The 27,680-nt window shown below is 38.6% G+C and overlaps 2 protein-coding genes across 8 annotated transcripts in view; one reads left to right on the top strand and one right to left on the bottom strand.

The window, feature by feature from the left end:
* Nucleotides 1-8,290: 8,290 nt before the first annotated feature.
* AKIRIN2 (akirin 2) lies at nucleotides 8,291-27,557 on the top strand. The gene is made up of 5 exons (XM_004323951.4): nucleotides 8,291-9,103; nucleotides 23,341-23,484; nucleotides 25,292-25,441; nucleotides 26,528-26,599; nucleotides 26,874-27,557. Exons 1-5 carry the CDS (start codon nucleotides 8,869-8,871, stop codon nucleotides 26,882-26,884), a joined length of 612 nt encoding a protein of 203 aa, XP_004323999.2. The 5' UTR covers nucleotides 8,291-8,868; the 3' UTR covers nucleotides 26,885-27,557.
* ORC3 (origin recognition complex subunit 3) overlaps nucleotides 16,275-27,680 on the bottom strand; it is a 78,096-nt gene continuing 66,690 nt past the window's right edge. For 6 of the 7 annotated variants that reach the window (XM_073789405.1, XM_073789406.1, XM_073789413.1 and 3 more), the window contains one exon: nucleotides 16,275-22,303. In XM_073789405.1, the coding sequence (XP_073645506.1) occupies nucleotides 22,134-22,303 (170 nt within the window). In that variant the 3' untranslated portion in view covers nucleotides 16,275-22,133. The remainder of the gene's footprint in view (nucleotides 22,304-27,680) is intronic. The other variant, XM_073789414.1, reaches the window with a different exon arrangement.

The raw sequence follows: 27,680 nt of genomic DNA, 5'->3' as shown, positions 1-27,680 counted from the left end.
ATGAAAGCACTACAAAGAAGGGATGGTGTATATCTAAACAGTTTCTATGTTTGTTTTAATAACATTCATAGTAGAGAAACCAGTCTCACAGAGGTAGGTAGATGAGAAAGGAAAAAGAGAATTTAAAGCCATTTCTGCAAGCTCTGGATATTCATCTTCTACTTTTATCTAAAATGAAGCACATGATGTTGTATATTCAACATTCATTTTCAATCCTTCATCAGTAGTCAGTTCCAAAACTGATCTCTTAAAGTTATAGTTAAATTTAAATTATCTTTGCTAAACAAGTGAACAAGATGAATTCTGGATTTTATACACTTTGGGGTTACAGTTGACAAATTAACCTTAAAATATCACAGATGTATTGGGATGGCTAGTAGGAAGTTGTGTCACATGTGACTCAGACATTCCAGTTCAATGCCTGAACTATACCCTGTATCTTAGTTTGTTCAGGCTGCTATAACAAAATACCATAAGCTGGAAGGCTTAAAAACAACAAACATTTATTTCTCACAGTTCTGGAGGCTGGTAAGTCCAAGATCAAGGCACCAGTAGAGGGTTCACTTCTATTTCATAGACACTGCCTTCTCTCTGGGTCCTCACATGGCAGGAGGGGCAAGGGAGCTCTCTAGGTCTCTTTTATAAGGGCACTAATCCAATTCATGAGGGCTCCACCCTCATGACCTAACCACATCCCAAAGGCCTCACTGCCAAATACCATCACACTGGGAATTAGGTTTTAACATATGAATTTTGTGTGTGTGGAGAGGGGGGACAAACATCCTGTCTACAGCACCCTGTTCAACAAGACTGGTCCTCTGGTGATGCCCTTGCATGTTGTGACAATGTCAAATTGCTCTAAAAGTTTCTAAGCCATCATTGTCAATTTCTATACTTATCTTTGTGGCTGGGAACAAACCCATTGACCACCTTTGAGTAGAAGTGATAGGAAAGAAAACGCTAGAATGATGAGTTACCTAATTTTAGAAGATATATTGTTGGATGATAGATGATGCTTCAGTTTTTTATCAAGACCATTTCCACTTCTGAAGAAAGTAGCTGTCTCCTACTCATACACTTGCATCTCAGGTGCTAAAAAAAATTCTTGAGGGGAACACTCAGGCCATGAAAGTAATGTTATCAAATTTATAGAGGAAAGAAAACTGGGACAGAATTAGTCCTTTCCTCTCAAACTGCAAGCCACAGCCTTTGTTCACAGTCACAGACTTGGGTAATAATTGTCTACACACACCTATGAGCTCCATGAGCGCTGGGGTCACATAGTTTTCACCTGTAACTGGAGCAGCTGGCACTGAGATGGGCGTATGGAAATCACTCAATAAACGTTTAAGTGAGTAGATTCTAAGAAGCTTAGCAGTCTTACATCTCTGCTGGAGTGCTGTAGAGGGGTGGTTACTGAGGACAGAAGGAACAGTTTAGCAGCATGAGAGATGTATGCACCTTTTGTTTTTCTTCTCACTACTTTCCTGGATTATGATCTCTTGAAAAGCAAACACAACCTTCAAGTGTGTTGTCTCCATTGAAAGTCATTCTGAACTCCATTATTTCACAGAGCAGAAAGTCACTTAGATCCAGGAACTTTCATTGATCCAGGTGAGCATTTTTAGATTGCCTGGACCCCCTTCTTTTATTCTGTTTTCTTTTTATCACAGGGGCCATGTCTTAGTTATCTTAGTTTCACTGTGACTTCATGGAGGGCCCGGCACACACCTGAGGACCATGGCAAGTGTTTTTAGCACACCTGCCAGGGAGAAGCTAAGTGAACTAGAGCAGAGCTTCTCAAATTTAATGTGCCCGTGAATCACCTGGGGGAGCTTGTTAAAATGCAGATTTTCATGCAGTAGTAGCTCCAGGTGTGTGCCCAGGTGACGCCAAACTTCTCATCCTTGGGCCACATTTTAAGCAGGAAGCAACCAAGAGGAATGAAAGGAACCTGAACTTCTCTTTAGCTTCTTCTCAGCAAATGAAGTAGAAGATGTGGTTAATATTATTTAGGAATGATTTTTAGGGATCTGTAGCTAGCTGTTTTGGAGACATGATGAAAGATCTTCTTAGGAAAGGAAAATAAGTCATGTAGGCCACACATGATTCCATAATACTCCCTGGGGTCTCACAATTGCCTTAGAACAGAAACACGATACCACAACAATCAATCATCTCAAAGCTTGGTACTCAAGGATCAGATTCCATGGGGAAACAAAACAAGGGTGAAGCAGTCATAGGATACATTCTTCTGTGTCTTCTGGAACACACGCTCACACTGTTCTTAAAAAGAAGACTTTTTTTTGATTGACCACTTGCTACTTATTTCCATTATGATGTTTTGTAAAATTTAAATTAATCCATCTCTTTCTCTCCAGGTTTCTTCACTGCCCTAGTCAACAGTGCGGCATACAAGAACACACCTTTGGGATCTCACACACTTGGGTGATAGTCCCAACTCTGACCCATTTAAGACAGTGTGACCTTAGGCATGAGCCGCAGGTTCAAGAGTAAAATGGGATTAACACTACTGCCTTGAATTTTTATTTAGGATGAACTGAGAAAGCACCTGGGCCAATGGTGGGATCCCTGTAAATAATACTTTTATTCCCCCAAATATTGCCAACCTAGGCTCTAACTCACGTTTCTAAGTGAGATTAAAGTGAGGTACACCCTGTAACTCAACAACACCAATTTGGAACCTAGATCTTGTCTAGTTCCTTCCTAGTGGCAGGGGATAGAGGAGAGGGGAGAGGTTGTCTCAGAAACTAGACCCCAGCAGCTGTGATTGGCCTCTGTGCAGAATAATGGACAAGAAAATACTCTATATTCTTTCACTACTTCCAGCTTGGGGAAATTTTGTAGTTTGACTTAGCATGATGATAACAGCCATCTCTCACTAAGGGTTTACCATGTGCTAGGCACTGTTTTGGGATGTATGGGCTTTTAATTTTCCGATTGATGATCACTGAGATGACATTATTTCCATAAAATTATATTTTATTTTTCAAATAATTATGATAAAGGAGATTCTTGTAAAAGTATCTTCAGACAATCATATAAAGTAGGAAGTAAGCTTCCTCAAGGGTGGGAACCACGTCTTGTTCATCTGGTTCCCACAGACCGTGTTCCACTGCTCAGAGGCAAATCCTGTTAAGAGTGCAGATTGTCTCCTTTCACACGGGGATGATTTCTTGGACTAATCAGACCACAAAGAATAATTAACTGTGGGACACAACTTTCAGATGAAATCTAGCAGTTTCTTGGGCATCAAGTGAAGCCCTTGATATAGGCCAGGAGGGCTGCAAGTGACCAATCATTGGTCCCAGATTGATGCTTGTTATCAGTGTGTGGGGTTGGAAAAGCTGCTCCTGGGAGGAAGAGTGGGGCCTGTTTCTTCATTTCCTTTACACCACACACCTGACTGCCCCGTATATCAATGGGCTTGCCGAGGAAGCCCAAAATATCAGGGAAGTGTAGGCATCATCTCATTCTCCTGAAAAGCCACATCAGGGAAGGTACACGGTGGCATCACGGAAGCCCAGGAAAACAGGCACAAGAGGGCATGGGAGCCCGACACGGACAGTGACACCACCTCTGAGTCAGGCTTGGACTCAAACAAGACAACAGAACTGACACCTGCAGGAGAAGGTGTGAAGGAACTCTAAAACTATACAATCAGGTGGGGCTAGGGACAACCTTCAGGGCTCTCCAATGGGGAGATGGTGTGTTAAGCTTTTCACTCCTCATCCAACGCTAAGTCTTTATTTTACGCCTGGCACTCTGCAAAGAATAGAACATGCATGGTTCAAAGTATATCACATTAATTAACTTTCCAGACAACTGAAAGTTTTGATTTTCTTAATCTTAAATACTATCGATGAAAAGTTTTCTAATATCGTATTAGTTACACAGTTTTTGAACTGTATACTAAGCGCAGTTTACTTATGACTTTGGGGTCCCTGTCTTATTTAGGGTTGCCAAATAAAAATACTGGATACCTAGTAAAACTAGAATTTCAGATAAACACAGGCAATGTTTGAGACATACTTGTACTAACAAATCATTCCTTGTTTATAAAATTCAAATTGAACTGGGCATCTTATATTTTTATTTGTTAATCTGGCAACCCTACCCTTATTATATGGTGATGTAATAATACAGTAATGCCTCAGGTGTCATTGGGCTGATTGTCCTGACACTTCAGTGGTTCCAGGCTGTTGTGCTTTTTGAATTTTGTAGTTATTTTTTACATTCTCTTTCTTTGCTCTCCAGTGATTGTATTGCTTGTTGTAGTCAGCATATACATAGCATCTTCAATTCCCCTTTCTCTCTTCTTTATTCTTCTAATTGGTTTGGGCTGAGAAATAAGATCCCTAAACATGGTTGGCTTCTCTGTAAAGAGTAAACAGTTTCTGTAAGGATACAGGTCCTTGAGGGCACATACTTGAGAAAATTATGCACATTTTTTTGAAAAGGACTTCATAAAAAATTATTTTGACTGTCCAGAGACTATCCTGTGGTTTCTCTCGAAGTCCCTCAGGGTAAGTGAATCATGCTTATTTCCTAGAGTGCATTGTTCTTTATAGAGTACTATTCAAGTCAAAATCAGCCTCTGATGGAGAGGAGGTTAAAGCTAAATGTAAGAGAATATGCAGTTGCCTGCACAACAGGATTTTGGAGGCTGTTTCCGAAAATTCTTTAGAAAGAGTCAGATAGACACTGATTTGGCTTGAGTAGTTCACCAGTAACCATACCTCGAGGCTGGGGACTAGACTAGGTGACCTCCAGAAATCATGCACAGATATATGGTTTTGATGACTCTATGGTCTATCCAGTCAACTCAAAATAATGACCACAAGCAAAATAATGAAACCAAAGTTCAAAAGGGCCAATGAAAAATAGTATACAGATACAGTGCTTATCAGAGACTCCAGCAAGCCTGCAAGATGTTATGTGGAAGGAATTACAGTATCTATTCTTCCCTACTGCGCTCATTTACACAATGATTAAACTTTTTTTTTTGCCCTCAGCAATGCTTGCTCTGAATATAGATTTGAAGTGACTCCTGAATTAGAATGGCTATTCTTAATGCTGAACCTACCCATTACTCAAACTCAACATGCAAAGTCAGCAAACACCTGTCCCCACCTTACATATTTGCATTTACCTTTATTTGACGTCAGAAAAATTGTTTGAAAATGATTTATGGTACAAAGACGATCTTCAGGCTCAAGATGATGAGATTTTTGTGTCATCCAGTAATGTATACTTTTATTGGCTTTAGTCAAAGAATGACTCATCAGAATCAGATCCTGGGGAATATTTTGGGAGGTGTTAGAAAAGTCTAATACCAAGCAAAGACCAGCATCTTGGTAAAGCAGTTTGATTTTCTTCAGAGATTGTACAAATCAGAAAATACTTGCTGGATTGTCACAAAACTATTTTAAATATTTCAAGCCTTTAAAACTTGTTATGGGCCTTTTAGTCCCAACAAGAGCAATTCTGGTCTGTGTGGGTCACTGGAGACTTTAGCTGTACTATATATTTAGATTCATGTGGCCTGATTCAACTTATTAATGTGTTAAATATAGTTCTCCTTGCCTCTAGAAGTGAATAAAAATTCACTTCTAAACTTGTTAAGACTTAAGGTGATGTTAAGATTTATGGCCTTCCAAGTATTATTTTTAATTTTAGTCTAAGAAATGTTTTTAGGGTTTTTTTTCCTTCAACAGTTTTCTTCTACCCTAAAAGTGTTGCTTTTATATTTTAGTAGGTATCTATCTCAAGGGACAAGTATAATGTGGACTACTGGGAGAATAGGGTGATTAAAAAATGTTCGAGAAACATTCAATGGGTATTTGTTGAAGTGTGCAAGGTACTAGACTATTGGCAAGGCGCTAATACAGTGGTGGCAGAGGCAGAGTCATGAGCAGAGAATTACGGTATTACAATGTGAGAAGGGTAATGATGAAGATGTGCAGATAGGTGTCTCTTTTTCTGTGAATCTATAAAACGAATTCAGCCTTGACATGTTCCGGGAAGGTTGAGTCTTAAAGTAGTTAGGCAACAAGTATGGAAGAGAACCTGGGCAAAGACACAGAGGTGAATCAGAGAGTTCTCCTCTTGTTCCTGGAAGCTTCTTAGCAGACTCCTGAGCCACTGGTAGAAAGGAAGGCTGCCCCAGCCCTGTCACTGTTTAATCATAACAGAGAGCCTTTTGCAGATACGCAGTGCAGCAATGATTGCAAGGGTAGTTATTATGACTAAAATGTCAATTTACCAGATATCTCCTGCCACCTTTACACACAACTCTTTCCTCATTTTCCAGGCAACTGGGTGTAACTCAAATAACCACCACCCCTTTATTAATTTCCTAATATCAGAGTATCACAAACTGGGTGGCTTAAACAATAGAATTTTATTGTCTCACTGTCTGGAGACTAGAACACTGAGATCAAGATATCAGCAGGGTTAGTTCCTTCTGAGGACTGTGAGGAAGGGTCTGTTCCGTGCCCCTCTCCTAGCTTCTGATGGCTTGCTGGCAATCTTTGGCTTTCTTTGGTTTGTAGATGCATCACCGAGGTTTCTGCCTTCATGTGCGCATGGTGTTCTACCCATCTGTGTCCAAATATCCCCTTTTTGTAAGGACACCAGTCATATTGGATTAGGGGCCCACCCTATTCCAGTATGACCTCATCTTAACTAATTATATCTGAAATGATCCTATTTCCAAATATGGTCACATTCTGAGATACCTGAGATTAGCACTTCAACATATAAACTTTGAGGAGACACAATTTGACTCATAACATTCCTTTTCCAAAGTAAGCTCTATAGTTTAAGGTTAAATCTTAATTTCAGAAAATATTTACCAGGAACATAAATGCTTTGTTGCTTGTTTTCCATTTGTCAACATAGCTTTTCCTACTCATTTACATAAAATGTGTATAGTCTGTTATTTTCACCATATCATAGATTTCATGGAGTGTTCAGAATTTAGTAAAAATTTACTTATTAGGTGTCAGTTCAGCTGCTGTTTCATTAAATGCTGCTCTTTTTCCAAAGATACTTTCCGAACAGTATAATATGTTAAAATTAGCACAACTTAGTTGTTGACACAGGCAGTGTGATCAGCACTGCTGGTCTTTGAAGGGTTGAACAGTTCTATAAAACAAGAATATATTAAACTACTGTCCAAAAATGGTGTAAAGAATAATAGACAAAATGGTACAAAATAGTACATCTTTTAGTTACTGAATAAATGACAGGAATAAATAAGCATTGAAAGCCAGTATTTGATACTCATGATCATTTGATAATATGGCATTCACGTAGATAACTAGTTTTGTATTGGACTGGTGATAGCTTCCATAGGCAAAGGACCAATGACAGTTTTTCACATAAATAACTTTATTAATCCTGTATTTGATTTTTATTTTAGGTACCTGATTAGAAGTATAACTTTTAGAAAAAAACTTTTTTTTCCTCTGCTTACAAAATGGGTCCAATATCTACTCTCCAGACATTTCATCGTGTCTTTGGATTTAATTTTTACCATTCACAAGATATACACCATTACTCAACAGAGACAGTGCAATTTCTGATATCACCAACTTTTTATCCAAAGCAAAACTATTTGGTTCTGTACGTCGTTCAAATCCTATTCATTTACAGGGTAAACCTGGCTTTGCAGAATTTAGTAGGTGGATGCAAGCAGCTACCTGGGAAGGGCAAAGCATGGAGTTCAATCAAGGTTCCTGTAACCTGATACTATTACTGTTGTTCTCTTGAAGTCCTAAATAGGTTCCAAAATCTTATCATTTCCTAGCCCGTCGTTGTGACAGGTTTTGTTTTTGGCACTCTTATTACCGAAATTAGTCAGTCTTGAACTTCTAGGTTGGCTTAATTTTCTATTTCCCGGTTGTTAAATCACTGTGGGAGCGGTACCAGGACAACTATGTCCTGAATTTTAAAGGTTTTTTTTTGAGCCTGCTTTCCGCACTGGTTGACTTTCTTTTCTCCCACTCTCTCTGAGCGTTTTCCTTTTTCTCTTTCGCTCTGTTCCTTTTACACTCAAGCTGTGTAGGGGGATTTAAATTCCAATTCGGAACTCGGAATCGCGCGCCTTGAATGACGGGAGTCGTAGTTTCCATGACTCCTCCCTAATCGCTTTTCACGCCGATTCCTCCCGACAGGGAAAAACTACAACTCCCAAGAACGCACCACAGGGGTGGCCAGCCGCCCATGCGCACGCGCCCTGAGGCCGCAGGATTTGAATCGGCGGCGTTGTTATTGACGCCATATTGGGGCCGGCGGCGGGTGGAAGAGTCGTACAGTGGACAGGGAAGCGGCTGGACGTGTTCGGTGGCGCTCCTGCCGCCGCCGCCACCGCCACCTCTCAATCCCGCCGCATCGACCGACGCTCTCTAGCTTCTGACGCTGCTCGGGCGTCTTAGGAGCCGCGTTGCAGCCTCACACCTCACGGGGCTGGTTTAGACTTCTGAGGGAGCCGGTCTCCGCGCAGGAGCGCCTCAGGCGCGGCGCAAAGCCCGAACGGACGGCGGGGGCGGCCGGAGCCTCTCCCGGGGGAGCCGCGCCTGAGGAGGCGGAAGAGCCCCCACCCCCGACGCGGCTGGCGTGAGCCGCCGCCACCGCCCCTCCCGCCCTCGCCCCGGCCGGCCCGGGCCACTGCCCCTGCCGCGGAGGCAGCAGCAGCGGCGGCGGCTCTACTCCCCTTGCCGGCGCTCCGCCACCCGATTTTCCGCTATTGAGCCGGTCAGTTAGGCTCTTTTCGGGGCCCCGCTCTGCCCCCCTTCCCTCGTCCTCCCCTTCCCGACCCTACACGAGCCCGACAGCCCGGCCATGGCGTGCGGAGCCACTCTGAAACGGACTCTGGATTTCGACCCGCTGCTGAGCCCGGCGTCCCCGAAGCGGAGGCGATGTGCGCCATTGTCGGCGCCCACCTCGGCTGCCGCCTCCCCGTCGTCGGCCGCCGCGGCCACCGCCGCCTCCTTCTCGGCCGCCGCCACCTCGCCGCAGAAGTATCTCCGAATGGAGCCATCTCCCTTCGGCGATGTCTCCTCCCGCCTCACCACAGGTGGGACTCGGCCCCGCGGCCGCCGTGGGGGGAGGGGGTGAGAGGACTGGGGGGCCCGGGCCGCGGCCTCGGCCGCGGGACTGGGCTGCCGGACCGCCCCCATGCTTAGCGGAGCCCTCGGGCGACCACAGTTCTTTTCACGAGCTCCTCCAGCCTCGGAGACACAATGGGAATGGCCTTGGGGGGGGGGGGGTCGGGGGGGGGTGGGTAGGGGCCGTGCCTCGCCGGGTATTGTGGGGAAGAGGAAGGTCCTTTTCTTTGCGCCGAGGGACCAGAATTGAGCGTTTCCGTAGTCTGGAGAGCCCAAGCGGAAATGATCAGAGAGGGTGCTACACGGAAATCTAGGCAAGCGAAGGGTCACGCGTTTCACCCGACTCTTGGTGGCTGTCTCCCCGGCATCGATTGGTTGCACCTATCAAGTCTGGAACTGGGTGGTTGGAGGCGAAGCGGCAGCCCCTCCTCCCTTTCAGACATGGCTGATTTTAGTACGGAGGGGGTGGGGAGGGATGTCACTGGGGCGAGATCTAGGCCTGTCATTAATCACCCACAAGAACGCCACTTGGGCTGAGTCAAGACCTGTTTCCCTAGCAGGGTCAACAACAAAGAAACTGCTCTTCCCGACTGCCGTAATCTGATCGCACTGTAAGTCTAGACCTTGAGAAACTCGAACTTCTAATGAAAAGCAAATTGTATTGAAAATCGGGGCTGAGTAGTTGCTTTTAGTTGGAAGTGCTTTATTTCTGCCCGATAAAGTCTGTTGGGAGAAAAAGCCCAGGCCTTGGGAATAATAAATCAACCCAAGATTCCAAGGGACTTAAGACTATTTTTGCTTTTCATCTTGAGACATTTCCTGAAAGTGACTGTGGGGAACTACCTTTTGGCTGCTTTGTACTGCATGTGTGTGTTCATTTTTTTCTGTACTTTGAAAATCCTTGTGTGCTCCTGGCACAATCTTAAGATAGGTTTTTGTGGACTGGTAGTGTAAATGTTTCCTTTGTGTGTGTAGCAAGCAAAGGTTTCCTGTGTGTTAGCCTTTGGTAATAACATGATCTGTAGACAAAGCCTTTTCATAATTTGATTTACATGTTTCTTTATCGTTAGCTTAAAAAAAAAATCTGTGGGCAGTATTTACCTGCATTTGGTAACTTCCATTTGGAATTGACTTAGTTTTGTTTTTTTTTTTCAGGTCAGATTTTTAAAATATCCTTGCCCAAATATATGGGGAGGACCTCAATGCCTAGGCTACCATTTTTTGCTATTGAAACAATGTCAAGAATGAGCTCCTGGTGGTTAACATTATTTTTAGAGTTTGTCTTTTTAGTGAAATGCTGTCATTGAAAATTGAAATGATACTGTGGAGTCTGTACCTCATAAGGCCACTTAAAAATAGCTCTAGCTAACCAGCAATAAATTTCATTGGGGGGGGTGTGAATTAATACATTGTTAGGTTTGGGAGTTAAAGTATATCTAAATGCTAAAATAGTCTTGAGCATATAAGGTAAGTCAGCTAGAGGCTATATTTGTTCTCACTTTAAAGGGAATTAATTCAGAAAGAATTGTGATCCTTTGCAAATTTGTCATTTCATTGATATATTTGAAGCATTGGCTAATGCAGTTGGCTGCACATTATGTTACATTTCAGTTAAGTGGACGGTAATAATAAAATGACTGGAATTATTGGAATCGTTTAAGCCTACTGATTCAGATTCACATTTTCCAAAATATTGCTGTTTTGTTTTTCAAGGTGTTTTTGACATCTACTCGAAGTTTGATCATATCCTGAACTCTAAAACCACACCCTGATATTTATTTAGCCTGTGAAAAGTTTTTTTAAGCTATTTCAACTAGAGAAAAGCAGTTAAAAGTGCATAAGTTTTGAATTGCTAAAATTTATGTTTTTAACTATGATTTTGAATGACACTTTACACGTAATTTAATTTAGCCTTGTGTTTACATGGCCAGTTTCGGGCATGCTCCTGTAATGGTTTTTGTAATCATGGTGTCATAATGGGAGCTGCAGTGTTGTGCAGGTATCAGAGAGCTTCCCAGTTTTCATGTTGTCTAACTTGGAAATAATTTTCCCAAATACCTAATTTTTAGATTCCTATTTTAAAAGTGGTCTTACCTAAACTTTACAAGAGCGAATACCCATATGTCCTTAGCAGAAATAAGTAGCTGGGATTGGGAACAGAAAGCAACTTACCAAATTGAGATTGATTGGGGCTCTATGGAATCTCTTTGTTTTCACTTCTGTGAGTTCAAATATAATTTAAACAATATACAACTAGACTACTGAAGTGAATTTTTTTTTCAGAGCATGTGCACAATTTATCATGATTTTATCATTCTCTGGATATGTATATAATGTTTTCTGATATGTAGCTGAAGTCATGTTGAGGCTTTACTAGTAGTTTCAGGAACTAGGACATCTGTTTTAAACCCAACTTTGTTTTTTGTTTTTGTTTTAGTCATCCCAGGAAGGTTATTCCAAAGTTTGACTTGATGACTATTATTTAAATCAATATTTTTCAAACTAGTGCAACTTAATACCAGGAAAAGTGAAAGAGCTGGCAAATAAATTTTATTGGAACACAGCCATGCTCATTCTTTTTTTTTTTTTTTTTTTTAAGTATTGTCCATGTCCCTTGAAGGCTACAATAGCGGGGTCGAGTAATTGTGACAGAGCCTGTATTTTCCCAAAGCTCAGATATTTACTGTCTGGTCCTTTTCAGAAAAAGTTTGCCCAACCCTGGTTAAGGGTGTCAGCAGTGAGGTCTGTAATAACCCCTGGATGTGGAAAAGGAAAAGTGAATGACAACTGAAGGTGTGTGGGAGGGGAACCATTGGCTGTGGTTGGGAAAATGAATGCCTCTCCTAGCTTCATTAGTACTCATCCTGGCAAGTTAGTTGAAAACAGATTGAGTGTTCTGTCCTTGTCGATTAGTTTTTGAAACATCTCAGAATATTATCATTTAGGCAAAAGATTATCGTGACATTCCCAAGAACAAAATTATTTTAATAAAACCAAAATATTATACTTGTCAGTCAAATCCAAGATGTTGTTATTCATAATTGTGTAGTGAATGAATGAGTGGTTGAGTGAAGTGATCCCTCTATGGACTCAACCTATTTGTGAGTTTGCTAGGCACCTTTATATATATTGTTTGACTTGTTACCATTGCTGTAGTCTGCCTTAGGAATTCAGTTGGATTAAGAGTTAAATGCCTTTGTAAAAACTCATTGTATTTGCTGGAAACTTGCCATCAAGAATGGAAATTGCAGCTTGTGAATGGGGAAGGGTTTACAGGAACTTAGATTGTTTTGTAGACATTGATACATGCCTGCAAATGGAGACACCAGCTGGCTTAAATGAAGTATAAATGGTTCTACACAAACAAATGAGATGTCTGTTGGAGGAGGCAACATTTCATTTCAGATGTCATTCATATTGAGCCAGAAGTGTTTTTAATATTTTGTGGTTATTTAGACAGCTGTTAAGTTGCTTCTAGTTTCTCAGTGGATTTGGCAAATAAATTGATTTTAATGGTCTTTGTACTTTGGATTTCAAACCTGATATTTTATTTAGGACTGCGTATGTAGCTGCATTTATTTAATAGTTGTATGAATTATGCATTTAATAATCATGTACGTTTATAGCCATTAAAAGCAGCATGCAGTTGTGTTCATTATTGAGCTATTTTGTTTTGAAAGTAGGAAAATGAAAGCCTATCTTGAGCACAGAAACACATCGGGTAAACATGGCTACATCAGAGGACAGGGTTGTTAGCTCTTCTTTAGGTGAAAATGCTCCTAGCCACCATGGTTGCCACAGAGACATACACTAAGATGTAAAGGAGAATAATAAATGTATTCAGTTTTCTTAAAGGGCTTTATAGGAAAGAGAATATATTGGGTATTATTCAGATAGATCTTTCCTATGTGTTTAGATAGACCCAGGAAGACAGTGATAGAAACGCTTTTGTTTTGAAAGGTTGAGAATAAGAGATTCATTGGAAGTGCCCAGTTTTGTGTTATTTTTCCTCTTAGAAAAGAAACCTTTGATTCTCTTTCCATGTAAAGAAGAATGCAATAATGATAGCATAGGTTAAGTTTGGATCTCTTGGATAGTTGGTTCATGAAACAAGATAATGAATGGTACTGGGGTTGGGTCTTTTCAAGTACTCATAAGTGAATTAACCAGCAGTTTATGGTCCTTGCAGTCTTTGCATTAATACTGTGCTAGTACTCTTGACTCACAGAATGTTCTCTATGCATGTGTGAAACCACAGTGAATTTCTTGACTTTGAGAAGACTACCTACAAGGGTGGAATACTTGTTCAAGCCTATATGAACCATCTGCAGATGGTAAAGAGGTCTTCACAAATGAATCTCGTTTAAGAGATTCATCTTCAGTTTTACTGCTGAGCATAAGGATTCTAGAACTCAGCTTACCAATGTTTTACAACTTTCTAAACACCTGAGAAATGTGATGCATCAGTGGCAGTCTTTTAGCAAAGACTGTTAGTTAAAAGGAATGTCCCCTGGATTTTGAGGGGATAGATGGGACTTGTGGAGTTTGAAAGTAACCCCAGAGGTATTCTTATCTGCCATCCTTTCCCTCTTAATGTCTTACCACAAATAAAGTTTTAAAATATTTATTGAATGTATTTGTTGAATTAATCAAGCCTTGGCATCTCCCAAGGTTCTTAGAGACTCGGAAATTTAAGAAAAAAATCCAATTTCATTTCTGCTCCTCCTTCTATACCACTTTTTCTTTTTAGATGTTTTGTGACAATAAAGCCACAATATGTGACAACATATATTTTTAATTGTGACTCAAACAAATAAGTAGTAACAAGAAATACAGCATTTATTTAGTTTAAGACTTTGAACAATACTTTTTTGAGGTGCTTGAAATCTCATTATTCCCTCATCTTTCTGGACAGTGATGATAAACATGGTTTTGTGCGTTTCAATATTTGAAATAGCCCATTTACAAGGATTTTACCATTTTCAGAGATTTGCTGTTTCGAAGAATTACATTTTTAAAGATTTTATGTGATTTTTAGGAGAAAATATTTTGTAATATGAAGTTCTGAGCTTTCATTTCTAAAGGGATTGAATGATTTAAGTTAAAACAAAATTTTTTTTGCATGATGAGAAGATACTGCAGTTATAATTGAGCAGGGAAAGAATGCTTGCAGGTAAATTAAAAATCTAGTGTATGTCAAGTTGTCAGCTTTGATATTTATTTTCAGCCTTTTGATCATAATTTTGCATTATGCCAGATTGTGTAATCTTTCTTGTGATGATAGGTTTTTTTGGGTAGTGGTAGTGGTAGTGGTTTTTATCCTTCCAGCGCTAGAAAAACAGCTCAGAATATGCTTGTAGTTTGTCTTGGAGTATAGCTTTCTTCCTCCCTTTACAAATCGTAAGTCATTAATTTTTATCTGTCACAAATGTCATAGGCAGGTCATCCTGAAATATAAATGCTTTGCAACATTTTGATTTTATTAAAATGTGATCTTTTTTTACTGTGATTTTTTTTCAGTAATACAGCCTTTGAGTTTGACTTAATTTCTATATCTATTCATGTATCTGGATTTTCTCAGCATTATTAAAAATCTAAATACTTCCTCTAGAAGTCACTTGTTCAAGCTTTTATGAACCTCATTTGAGTTCCAGATTCTATGCTGGTTAGGCAAAGAAAAGACAAAGTCTGTCCAGGGACTGACAGAGCTGCCACTGCTGATACTTTTTAAAGGCAGCTAAACTAGAATAAAAATACCATAAACTTTATCAAAATACCTATTTTAATTCTTGGTGGACAGTTGTCCACGTTAGCATTATTTTCACCTTTGGCAGCCTAAGCACTGAAATTGGTTTACTTAATTAAGTCACACTTTTACTATTGAAGCTTATGTATTGGCTGTTTCTGACTGTTTTAGTCCGTGATGTGCATTCTGACTTTGGTTTATTAGCATTTATTTTCATTTCCGTTAATGTTAATTCTTAGAATACTCCATCTGAAGATCAAACTAAAGGGAGGAAGTTTGGAGGGAGGGACCTGGAAGAGTTGATTTTCTTTCTTTTGTTTCTTTAAAAAAAATAGTATCATTGAACTGATGTAGCAATTAAAGAATAGAATGTGGAGTAGAATTTGAAAGATTGCAGAAAGCCAACTTTTCAAACATTACTTTCCTTGAACTTTGCCTTTTGTTACAGAAGATTGCCTTGTTCCTAGTGCTGATATATAATTCTCTGGAAGAAAAACTTGTCTAAGCAGTGTAATTGGTTAGAAGTGTAGGAGGTTTTAGGTGGTTGTGACAGAACAGGGGAACCTGATCCATGGCCCAAGGTGAAATAGTACATTATCAGAAGCTGGTCTTGTAATCAGTCCTGTATGTGTGGTAATGCCGACCTACCAATTTAGAGTAATTCCTAACTTTGGAAACACCAATAAAACATTCTGGTTAGTTATAGATGCCTGTCCTCAGCAGGGGCAGTTTAGAGACACTTGAAGCATCCTTTTTATAAATACCCGGATGTAACATGAAAATTTCTTATAATTATTTTGTTACAGCCAGTGATTGCAATTGCAGGGCTCTAGGTAAATGAGAATTATGCTCCGTTTTGGTCACTACCTTCTTAACAGTCATAGAGTTTGACGTTTCAGTGTATGAAGTATTAATAATACGTGGCAGTGGATCCCTCTATTCTAACTGACATCCTGCTTTTTAAGAATTCGCTCTCCTCCTTGTGATACATTTTAACTTTAGGTACTCAGCGGAATATTGGCTAGGTTTACTAATACTGGAGAGGGTAGTAGATGTTAAGAGGTTAGGCCCTGAGATCAGGCTTGGGTTTACTTTCTTCCAGCTGTATGACCTTTCAGAAGACATTGAAGCAAAGCCTCATTTTCCTCATCTGTAAAATTACGCATATGATTATAGTAGTATCTGTCTCCTAGAGATGTTGTGAGAATTAAGAGCATTTCCTGTCCCTGAGTGCTGGAGATAGTTACAGTAGGGCAACTTCAAACGGGACTTTTTACATTGTCCAGCAGTCCTGCCATTTGTCAGTGAATAACCATGCCTTTTACTTCACAGAAAAAATAGAGGCCATCAAATGGTAGCTTCTTCATTTTTCCCAGTACCAACACTACCAATGGTTGTGTCTTTTTTTTTTTTTTTTTTTTGGTATCATTGAGGAAGATTAAATGAATAGTGAGGGAAGAATCCCACTTCTCTCCAAAGGAACCTTACCTGATTTTCTCAACCAGATCTTTGCTTTTGGCTTTAAATATGGTCAGGCTTCCCATTATAAAGTAAATGAAGCATCCTCATTTTCCTCCAGCAGTCATCCAGAATTCTCCACTTCAAAACCAAATTCAAAGAGCTTTCAGGTAGTCTACTTGCTTCCATTTCTTTGGCTGCTCTCAACTTACTCCTAGTATATTTGTATCTCAGACAGCTTTTGTCAAGCCACTGATGAATTCCATGGCACACAGTCAATCCTCATCTTGTTTGACCTTTCTTATTACAGCATTCACACTGCTGACACTCCCTTCTTTTTGAAATACCTTTTGTATTTTAACCTTCTGCGATAGCACTGTTTTCTTCCACTTCTCCAGCTGCTTCTCCAGCTGCTTTTTGTCTTCATCTGGCCATAAACTTAGGAGTTCTTTAGTTCTAGGTTCAGCTCCATTCCTGTCTAGCTTAGTAGCTCCCTAAGTGACCACATGCATGCTCCTGACTTCCTACAGGTGACTTTCTAATTTATATCTTTAGTTCAGACCGTTCCTCTCAGGTCCAGCCATGGGAAGTTTAGACTTTTTATTGTCATACCTTCCCAGAAGGCTTTCTTCGCCCAGAAGTCAGAATTTTCTCAAAATCTGTTGACTTTTAAGTATTCACAACTAAGTTACAAAATACATGGGATAAACAAAAGATGTCTGTAGGTTTCCAGTCAGTGTCTTCTGGCGTAAGAGGTAGTCTTACTTGCTCTTTTTAAAGCAGACAGAATCGAAAAGCAAATGCATTTGTCTACTTTCAATCACATAATGAATATAAAATTCATATAAATGAATCAATATATGTATGTTACTGTCATCTAATGAATCTCTTTAAGTAGGTCCAAGTTTAAATTGATTTACAGAATATTTTCCTGCTTGGGCGGGGTGGTATGTCTGTCTCAGAACGACAAAAGCCATCCAGGTGAGAGTGGCAAAATGAATTAGATCATCCTTAATATTTTGGTACTTGTAATAATCTCTGCAGTTACTGCTTTCCTTCTCTTCCCCTCCATTTCTTGGCATGTCCAATAATACATAAACCAACCACTTTTCATTTTAATTGCCACAGTAGAGGAGTTATTATTTTAAGCAGGGGATAGAAATTTAAATGCCCATAGTTCAGGCAAGTAATAAAAAAGTGAACAAGGTGAGGACTTGTGAATTCCAGTCTTGCTCCTGGCCTGCAGCATCACCTGGAAACTCAATAGAAATGCCTAACTCAGGCTCCGTCCCTCATAGTCTTCATTTTAACAAAATCCCCAGGTGGTTTGCGTGTGCATTAAAGCTTTAGAAGCACTTGAGAACTTAAGCCCAAAAGGTAGCAGCCGCTCTTCAGCTGAATTTTGCCACATAGTCCAATACCTCCTCGCCACTCCCCCGCAACAGCAGTAGCCAAAAATCTGACTTTTAATGTAAAATTACCCACTTTTAAATGTTGGCCACATTGTTTTAAAAAGAAAGTATTCAGGCCAGACATGTCTTTGGGTTCCATTTAGCTCCTAAATTATCAGTTTGCAGCCACTGGTTTCCAGGTATGCTGTATCTCGATATTTATGTGCATATGTGTGTTTTGGGTGTCCTAATGTGTGTTAGTGTTTCTTCTTTAGCTTGATTGTGCTGCCCTACAGCCCTCAAGGAGTCTGCTCTCTGTCCTTCCAAACCTTACCTTGTTTTGATGGCCCATGGTTAATTGGAATAGAAGCTGAAACTTGCCTTGGCACTGAATGTTTTCTGTAGCTTGCATATTTGGGTTTTGGGTTTTGGATGGTTCAGTTTCCCCTTTCTCTTCACCATTTACTTCTTTTTTTTGGTTCTTATTACTCAGTATTTTCCTAGCTTGTAAGCTATTTGAGAAGACATTTGCAGATAGTAAAGAAGTAAACAACAAAAGCAGCGTGGTTAACATATATCCCTTTAGAATCTAGTGTAATATAAAAGAGGTATGAAACTTCTTGGATATCAGGGAGGAGCTACCTGCTGATTGAGCATTGTTGGACTCCTTGCATTTAGTGACTCCCATTGCGCAGTTAATTTGTAATTTATACTTAGACCTGAAGGATTTTAATAAATTGAGCCATTTATTTCAAGTAAGTAATCATTGGCTACTATAGTTCCAGTGAAGTAATAGAATTTGACCTGTAGTAATTACAGTTATTTCTCCTCTTGTAGGAGATAAATGAATGCCTCATACAGTAAAATATTATGTAATGTAAATTTAGAATCTCAGCCAGTTGCTTTTAAAGTACTGTAGATACAACTTAACAGTCTTATGTTAAAAATTTGGTTCCAGGTTCCTTTGACATAGCAGTAATTTTGAAGTAAATTTAAAATGGCATCAGCTCATTCTTTTTAGTTAGATAGCTCTTGGCTGGATAAGAACATTGTCCTTAAGGTTCCCTCGAGGAGTCTATAAGAACTGTGTTAGTTTCTGATCAGATGATCTGGGAGAATAGCTGAATTACAAAGATGGGTCTCCATAGCAACTCTGAACTCTTGTGTGTTTTAATTTATAAAGTAGACATGGCAATGTCTGTGTAGTTCTGAGCTCTAGATTTGGTCTGTTATTTTATTTGGAACAGTTTCCGTTTTAGGTCTTAATGGCTACTGCAGGTTTTCTGTACTCAATTGTGTACAGATTTTTCATTTTATTTGTGTTCCTCCCTAGCACTGACAGGCTTTCAAGATTTATTTCATTTTTAATCCCATTGTTTGAGTTAAATCTGTTTGGATGAACTTTTACCTTGTTTGTTTTCAAAGGTACTCTATAGAGAAATTAGCATATTAGGTGATAATAAAGGGGTTTTACACACCTGAACTTAAAACTGTTAACGAAGCCTTACTGTTTGATCTAGTAATTATGTCAGTAGGAAAACAGGAAGTCCATGCAAGTCTGGAGCAAAAGTTTAGTTTCACATATCACCAAGTTTTAGACATCTTATGGTTATGGACTCAACTCTAAAGAGATACTTGACAACCCCTCACCGCCACCCCCCATTTTGTGGTTCTCCTTTAAACACATTTCTGGTTGCTTTTAATTCCATTTTCCCTTTGCTCTCAGTCCCATCTTGATGCTGTTTCTCTTACCATTATCAACTCAGTTATTTTTTGTATCCCATCAACTTTCTCCTGTTTATATTGTTGACCTTGTTCATTGTGACCAGGGTTTTTCAAGTAATCATTGGCAACAAAGATGAGTAAACAGGCTTTATTGCCTCAGGCCAGGCCTTTCTTTTCTTTTCACATTTACCTAGGTGTTTTTGTTTTATATATATTTTAATATTCCAAAGGAATAAGTGCTGGCTCACTGACAATCTGCCTATTACGGAGAATTTTATTAGCATTCTCAATGGTATTTACTAGATTTGAGAATGCAAATGCCATTAGTCATAAATTTGCTAATTCTGACTTTCACTTAACCTAGTACAGTGCAAGAAACTCTTACAAGTATTTTACAGTTAACCTTTGAACAGTGTGGGCTTGAACTGACAGGTCAATAGTAAATACTATAGTACTACACCATACAAAGGTGGTTAAATCCAAGGATGTGGAACCCCGCCTACGTGGAGGAACCGTACTCTAGGATACAGGGGCCAACTACAAGTTAATGTGGATTTTTAACTGCGGAAGAGTCTGCACCCCCAAATCCCCATGTTGTTCAGGGATTGACCGTGTAGTATAAGGGTGATGTAGTTTTAAGGATTTTGAAAAGGGATATACTACAGCCATTTGTAAAGTAGATTGTGAAAATAACTCCATATTTTGCTCTAAGTGATTTGCTGCAAATTTAATCTTTGCTTCATAAGCCAAATATGAAGTCTGCATGATTAAAACTGATGATGTTAGTGAAGCTTTATTTGACTTTCTTTAATGGACTGGTAAATTTTTTTGGCAACACAATGTCAGAAGTTGCAGGTACTTGGAGTAAAATGTCACATTCTAGTTTGGTAAGAGATGGCTAGATTTAAGTAGTTTAAGACTAAGTAGACATAGGTACTTTATTGATGTATGGAAGGCCTGTATCCAGCTGGCATGGAAGCAACTAAAGTTGGCCAAATATGTAGGTTGAGCTTAAAATGTGAATTGTGGAATATTGAATCTGGGGAGATTTCTTGGTTATTAGCTTCAAAACTGCATATACCTCTGAACCAAGATAACATGAACTTGAAGCTTGTAGTTAGCTTTTTGCTACTTTGAGTGTTGAGGGTTTTGGTCAAGTTAAATTGGACCATTCACTTCATAACGGTGTTGATCACGTTACCAGTATTAGAGCATCTGAGGGCACGGTGAGGCTTAGATGACATAGTTGTATCATAATAGATATAAAAAGCAGTGCAGCAGTATTTGAAATTCTTCAGCGCTGACAATATCAAGTGTTGACAAAGATGTGGAGAAGCTGGAACTCATACATTACTGGTGGGAATGCAAAATGTACAGTTACTCTGGAAAATGGTTTGGCAGTTGCCTACAAAGTAAAGCTATGCACTTACCATATAATCAGGCCATCCAGTTCCACTCCTAGGTATTTACTCAAGAGAAATGAAAATTTGTCCACCTATAGACTTGTACTTGAATATTCATAATAGCCCCCAATTGGAAACAATCCAAATGTCTGCTAAAAGAACGGCTAAGTTGTGATGTATACACAATGGAATACTAATTAATAAAAAGGAATTACTGGTTGATGCAACATCATGTGTGAATCTCCAAAGCATTTTGCTGAGTGAAAGGCGGCAAAAATCTACACTCTTAGAAAAGGCAAAACTATAATGACAGCAGATAAGTAGCAGTGGTGTTGGTAAAGGTGGTGAATAGGAATATGAGAGAACTTTTGGGGGGTGATAAAGTTCATTATTGTGGTTGTGGTTCCAGGGCTATGTATGCATTTGTCAGAACTCATCAAACTACATTTAAATTGGTGAATTCATTTGTAAGTTATGCCTTACAGTTCCTTTGCTTGTAATGATGTCTCTTAAATATTAGATGGTACAGCGATTTTATAAAGCTATGTTATGTTAATCCTAGGCTAGATCTTGTTTGAGACTTTCAGATGAACAAATTGAGTCTGTTACAACTATTCTTTTGGTACATCTTAGTTGTACTTTGGTTGATTTTGTGAAGCAAAAGGAAGAATAATCTGAGGACAGCTGTGTGGTGATCAAAGAATAAGTCACACAAAAGAGGTTAAGGTTAAAAGTTACTTTGTGCTAATATATTTGAAGTCTTTGGTTGTGAATAAACTTTAGGATGCTTTGAATGACACTTTTGATCAGGATGATGGTAGCTTTGAACATAAAATGATAAATGAGTGAAGCTTGCTATGAGATCGAAACATCATTACTTTAGAAACCTTTTAGAATATCGCTACTGAAAGAGTTATTTAAGAAAAATGAGGATATGTGTGCCTGACCTGGTTGGTATAGGATGTTGCACTAGTTTTATTGGTCACCTCTGTGAATCTTAGGAATCCTGTTTTCTATCAAGGTGCTTAACTGTTCAATAGACAGCCATTTTATTTCACACTGGTAACTTTGTTTTTAAATTATAAACAATTTCACATAAATGGAAAAGGAGTGAACATGACCATGTTTAGTATAAACTAATGTTAACATTCTGAAAAATATTAAATACAGACATTCACACAACCATCCTGAGGTTAGTTATTCCAATGTGTGAGTTCGCATTCGTGTATATGTAAAATGGATTTGTTTACACACAACATTTACATAAATGAAATCTTCACTGGATATATCTTTTGCAGCTTTTTATTTTTTGATTTCTAATTATCAATACAATAATGAAACTGGAAGAATCTAAATGCTTACGGGACTGATTGATGTCCCCTCTCTGAAAAGCCCTAAAAGTTCTTACTGGGAAATGAAGTGAAAAGAGAGATGAGAAGTAGATACCTAAAAAAAAAAAAACAAAAAAACACCTCTAGTATTAAATTTTTTAAAAAGGATCATTTTCATCTTACATAAATCTTTAGCCTTCAATTGAGTTTCAGTTCATTTTGAAATTGCATCATTGTAGAATTGTTGAAATTATACTCCATTATATTTATGAAACATTGCCTGTTATTTGTTTTGGATTGGGATTAATAAACTTCTTGGGATGTAGTTTTCATGTGGATAACTATTAATTTAGGAACTAAGTCTATTTGGATGGGAGTGGAAACCTCAGGGAGGGATTTTCTGGAGAGGCTAAATGGTAACTATTTTGAATTAGAAATCTTCTAAAATGTATCATACTGGCCTGAAGGATATGTCCCTTATACTTGTTTACTCCTGGTTTGGTTGAAGATAATGGCACTGTGGTGTAGTGGTTCTTAATTGAGTATCTGTTATGTACCAGTCACGTTACTTGGGTTTTTACCCTAAAGATTCAGAACAGTACTTTGCTGCTAATGCTGTAATATTCATCAATTCTGTTGAGCTTAATATTAATGGCTCTGGCCATTTAATGTATGACAGTTTTTTAGTTCACATCTACTGTGTCATTTTGCTGACCTGCTACTGTCACTTCTCACTGGTGTGTGCCTGTATTTACATAGTCCTCCCTGCTTCTAATTATTTATGGTCTTAGAAAAAGCCTGTTAGTTTAATAGTTATGTGTGTGGTGAATAAATGACCTTTGAGTTTGGTACTCTTCAGAATCTGAGTTAAGTACGTGTTTCAGTTCACAGACTCCCTTATCTTTATGGTGAATGAAAAACTTATTTTTTTACTAGTCAGTGCTGAGAAAGAATGGTATTGTAGAATAGCTGGATTCCAGGTGGTGTGTATGTGCTGTTTCTGAATGAGTGTCCCCATTATGCTGAAACTAATTCCTCCCAGAACATAAGTTTTCTAGATATTATTTGAAGAGAATATTTTTGGTAGAACCCAACCTATCTTTTTTAACTTGAAACTTTATATCTTGCCAAGTTTTGACTTTTTTCTTTTAGAACAAATTCTGTACAACATAAAACAAGAGTATAAGCGCATGCAGAAGAGAAGACATTTAGAAACTAGTTTCCAACAGACAGATCCATGTTGTACTTCTGATGCACAGCCACAGGCATTTCTCCTCAGCGGACCAGCTTCACCAGGTAATAACAGACTTACTAAGTAACATTTCCTTTCACTTATTATGGGAAAAAGTAATACAAGTTGCCTTCGGTCATCAAGCTCCTGTTTCTCCCCTTGCTTAAAAAAAAAAACATTTATACGAGTAATTCATGATCTCTTAAAAATGTGGTACAAAAGTAATAGCTACCTGGATTCTCATGACTCAAAGACAACCACCTGTATATAGTATCTCCTAAGTGGACTTCCCCATAAATGCTATGATTTGTAGCCTCCATTTAAAACAAAAAAAAAGATATAGCCACGTTTCTCTATTAGGTATAGATGTACCTTGCCATGGCTGAATACGATGCCATTTTATGGATTTCCCATAATTATTTAATAATGATAGATAGACTCAGAATTTCTGCTATTACAGTATTTACAAAAATGTCCCTGAAAGTATACCCTCACATACTTGTGTTTTAGGATAGATTCCCTAAAGGTTGATAATTTTGATCCTATATCGGTTTTTCCCTGCCTCTTGTTGGAGAGAATAGTTTGCAAATACACTTTTTAAAATTTAAGGTGTAAAACTCAGGGCTGTTTGAAGTGAAGGGAAAGTTAAACTTCTTACTAAAGAAGAGCCATCAAAAATGGTTCTTACTTTAGTAAAGTTCTCAGCGAACATAGTTTTTTGTGTGACAGTAGTTGCCTGCTTGCCTTGCCTTCCCTTCCCTCCCAGCAGGCAAAGAAAAACCAGGCAGAATAACAAAACAAACATTCACAGGCTATAAAACAGTCAAATAAAATTAGATTAGGAAACATGAAATTGTTCAGAACTAAATTCTGCAGTATTCCTGCCAATTTGGGGGGCCAGGTATAAGTGGGTGAAACTTGGTAAGGGGAGGTGAGGGTAGAGACAAGACTCTACCCTCAGCGGGAACCAAGCTCATCATAATTCATCACTTCTTAGAATATCAATGAACTGGCAGTCTCAACTAACAAAGCTGCGAATTTGAAAGTAAATAAAGATAGAGGCTTACTTTTTAGTAGCTGTGGACTGAAGCTGGTATAGTTTATTCTTGTATACCAGAATACAAGGATTCTGGTATTCTGTTACAGCTTGTTGGTAGACACAACACAAACAAACATACTTTTTTTTTTTTGGACATAGTGGTCCCAGTCATGCAAGTTACAAGGAGCAAGTGAAAAGAGGAATTGGGGCAGATAAACAGGACAAACAATTGATAGCAAAAGTGTGTATTTGTGTGTGTCTAGAATACTTGCAGCAGTGTTACCGTGGATGACTATCATAATCCTGAGTTCGCAAAGATTAATTTCAGATGTTCTTTTCAAGAAAAGAGGAATGTTTTTGGAAAATCAGAGTGCCTTAAGTAATACTTTTAAGAGGAATGCATTCTGAAGAAACTGCTACTAAGTGGCTGCTACATTATAATCTTTAAGGATGCTGAACCGTGAAATTTAATGTTGAATATTAGGGATATATTCTCAGTATTTCTTTTTATAAAGTCTCTCCTAGCTGATATCATTAATTTAAAAACAAAAAATTAAGTTTGTATCTTGTCACATTGTCTCCACTCACCTTCACACTTTTTCCCCCTTATATTTGATGGCATGCATCTTGCTGTGTTCTTCCAAAGCCATAAGCTGATAGGATTAAACCTGTTTTAAGACTAGGGAGATGCTGTGCTAAACGCTGATAGAAAAATGCTTTTATTGATATATAAGCATTGAAAACATCCAAGTGAAACCTCCTCAGTTAGATGATGCTTTCTGTGATGGCTCTAAATCTGGTGCGGTTTTTGTTGTTGTTCATGTTGTACATAGGGACTCCATCAGCAGCCTCCTCACCATTAAAAAAAGAGCAGCCCTTATTCACTCTACGGCAGGTTGGGATGATCTGTGAACGTTTATTGAAAGAGCGTGAAGAGAAAGTTCGAGAAGAGTATGAAGAAATATTGAACACAAAACTTGCAGGTATGAGATGAGTTTTAGAGTCTCCCAGAAACTCATCCTAAGAAATGCATTCTTTCCCACATACACTTCACATCAGTTAAATTAACCCTTTCTATACACTGGTACAGGGTATTTTCTAAGAACCAGAGAATTTCAATTCAAGAAAGGAAATGAACTTTCCTATAGCTCGTGGTCCTCCTTAGTGACCTTAAGAAATAGTATGTTAGCCATGTAGACCAGCAGCAGTATTAGGGAACTAGAGTTTTCTTTGGTATACCCTGTGCTTGGTATACCCTGTGCTTTGGTATACCCTGTGCTTTGGCTGTTTACTTAGCTCAATTTGGTTGTGGGTTTTTTGACTTTGTATCTTTTATAATTTTGCCATCAGTTCTGGACACTTGAAGTAATCTAACTGGCACTGTGTACCTAATTTTAGAGTATCAAGCTGCTGCAGTCTTCTTTAAATTATCCAAAAAAAATTTTTTCCCATAAAATTTAGTCATTTAAATGTAGTAAATATATTATGTATGGTAACTTAATCAGAATTTCCCCCTGGATTTTTAAGCCAGATTTTTACTGGGTATTGATATTGTAAACTTCTTGATTAAGGAGTTAAATCAATCACCATGCTAACACAGGTGAGAGAATTTGCTTAGTTTTATAACATCTTTTTCTGTGGCACCTGATTAGGTTACAGGTGGATGTATCATATTTTGGATGTATGGATGTATCATATATTTTGCTACGCTTTTGTTGTCGTGTTTCCCCTCGTTGCAGTAAGTTGCCATTCATAGACCACTTATAATAACTTTCAGAGGAGAAAGATATCTTTTTATTTCAAGCCCTTTAAATTTAATAGGTTAAGAAATAAGCCCCACCCAGCCTATACATGAGGTTGTGTGATTTGAACAAATGTAGGTTTCCTGACTAAGCTCCATGCTCTTTCCATCTGATAAACTATTATTACTGAGGTTTTGTGTCTGATTAAGTGCCAGCTTAGAATTGTCTCACTATATATATTGGACTTTGCAGTTTGTGTGGCTCTAATATATTAGAGAAGAGGGCATTTTTGCAAATCATGTAATTGATGTTTATCTTTATTTATAGAACAATATGATGCATTTGTGAAGTTCACGCATGATCAAATAATGCGACGATATGGAGAACAGCCTGCTAGTTGTAAGTATTTCATCTTTAAACCAAAAACAAGACAGTCTTTTACGGAGAAGACTTTTGTTATAATTATAGTTTATTATAATTATCTTCATACCCAAGAAGAGAATTTAACAAAATCATGGAGAAAAAGTTTGGAGGGAAATAGGCAGCAAAACTTTACTAAGGCTTACTTTTGGTTACTTAAATACCTAGGGGCAAAATATTAGGGATGAAGATTTGGCATGTGTTTAAATTTTGACCTAAACTTAGCCTTAATTTTCCTTTTTTCTCCCTTTAGATGTTTCATGAATCATGTTTTCTGCATTTGTGGGCTGCCTTGTTCCTTGTTGCGTTGTTGCAAGAGGTCCCAGTTACAACATGCAGCAATGCCAATACCCCCTGTGAATACAGGTTGTTTCAAGCTTTCGTCAGTGGCAACCACTCCTAGGCAGCAACCGGTTTTGGAAATTTCCTTGATGTCAGTACCACCCGGATGTGGACCTTTGCTACCTGTATTAATGCCAGTGGCCTCATTTGCTGTATCATTACAATTTGGCTTCTTATATTAATGTTTGGAAAGGATTAAAGCTGGTATTCTAAGAACATGCCCTTCACTGGTTGTGTAAATAAAACTGTAGAATGACAATTCAGATGAAGTTAGTGTGATTTTAATTGTGCACTACAACCAAGCTGTAACCAGTTATTAATAATGTAGAGTGTAATCCCAGGACATTATTAAGCAAATAGCCTTCAGTGCTTCCTGTGAAATAGCGAAGGAGGAGGGCATTTCTGTACTCCAGGACTTCTTGGGGTTTCAGAATGGGTTTATATGATTTACCCCCACCCTTTTTTGGTAGTTTTTATTTATTCTATCAGTCTTTTTAACAAATGTTTATTGCTGCATTTTTTCCCCAGTGTATCATTGTTTTACTGCCCTTGTAGTACTGGAATTTAGTTGGAAGAATAAAACATTTACTTCTAATCTGCTTGTTTTTAATGTACAGATGGGTAGTATTTGAATAAAGCCAGTGTTTACGTAAGCATTGTCCAGGGATCAATGAAGTTAATTGATAAGATTTCAAAATCAGTCTTTTCACATACCAAG

The sequence above is a fragment of the Tursiops truncatus genome, chromosome 12 (genome assembly GCF_011762595.2).
Source record: "Tursiops truncatus isolate mTurTru1 chromosome 12, mTurTru1.mat.Y, whole genome shotgun sequence".
Lineage (NCBI taxonomy): Eukaryota > Metazoa > Chordata > Mammalia > Artiodactyla > Delphinidae > Tursiops > Tursiops truncatus.
This window is presented reverse-complemented; position numbering and strand designations above follow the sequence as displayed.

Bases quoted from the DNA above. Each gene is read 5' to 3' on its own strand.
- AKIRIN2 (XM_004323951.4), top strand. From the start codon at position 8,869: ATGGCGTGCGGAGCCACTCTGAAACGGACTCTGGATTTCGACCCGCTG. The intron at 9,104-23,340 runs GTGGGACTCGGC...TTTTTCTTTTAG, and splicing joins CTCCTCCCGCCTCACCACAG to AACAAATTCTGTACAACATA. The intron at 25,442-26,527 runs GTATGAGATGAG...CTTTATTTATAG, and splicing joins ATTGAACACAAAACTTGCAG to AACAATATGATGCATTTGTG.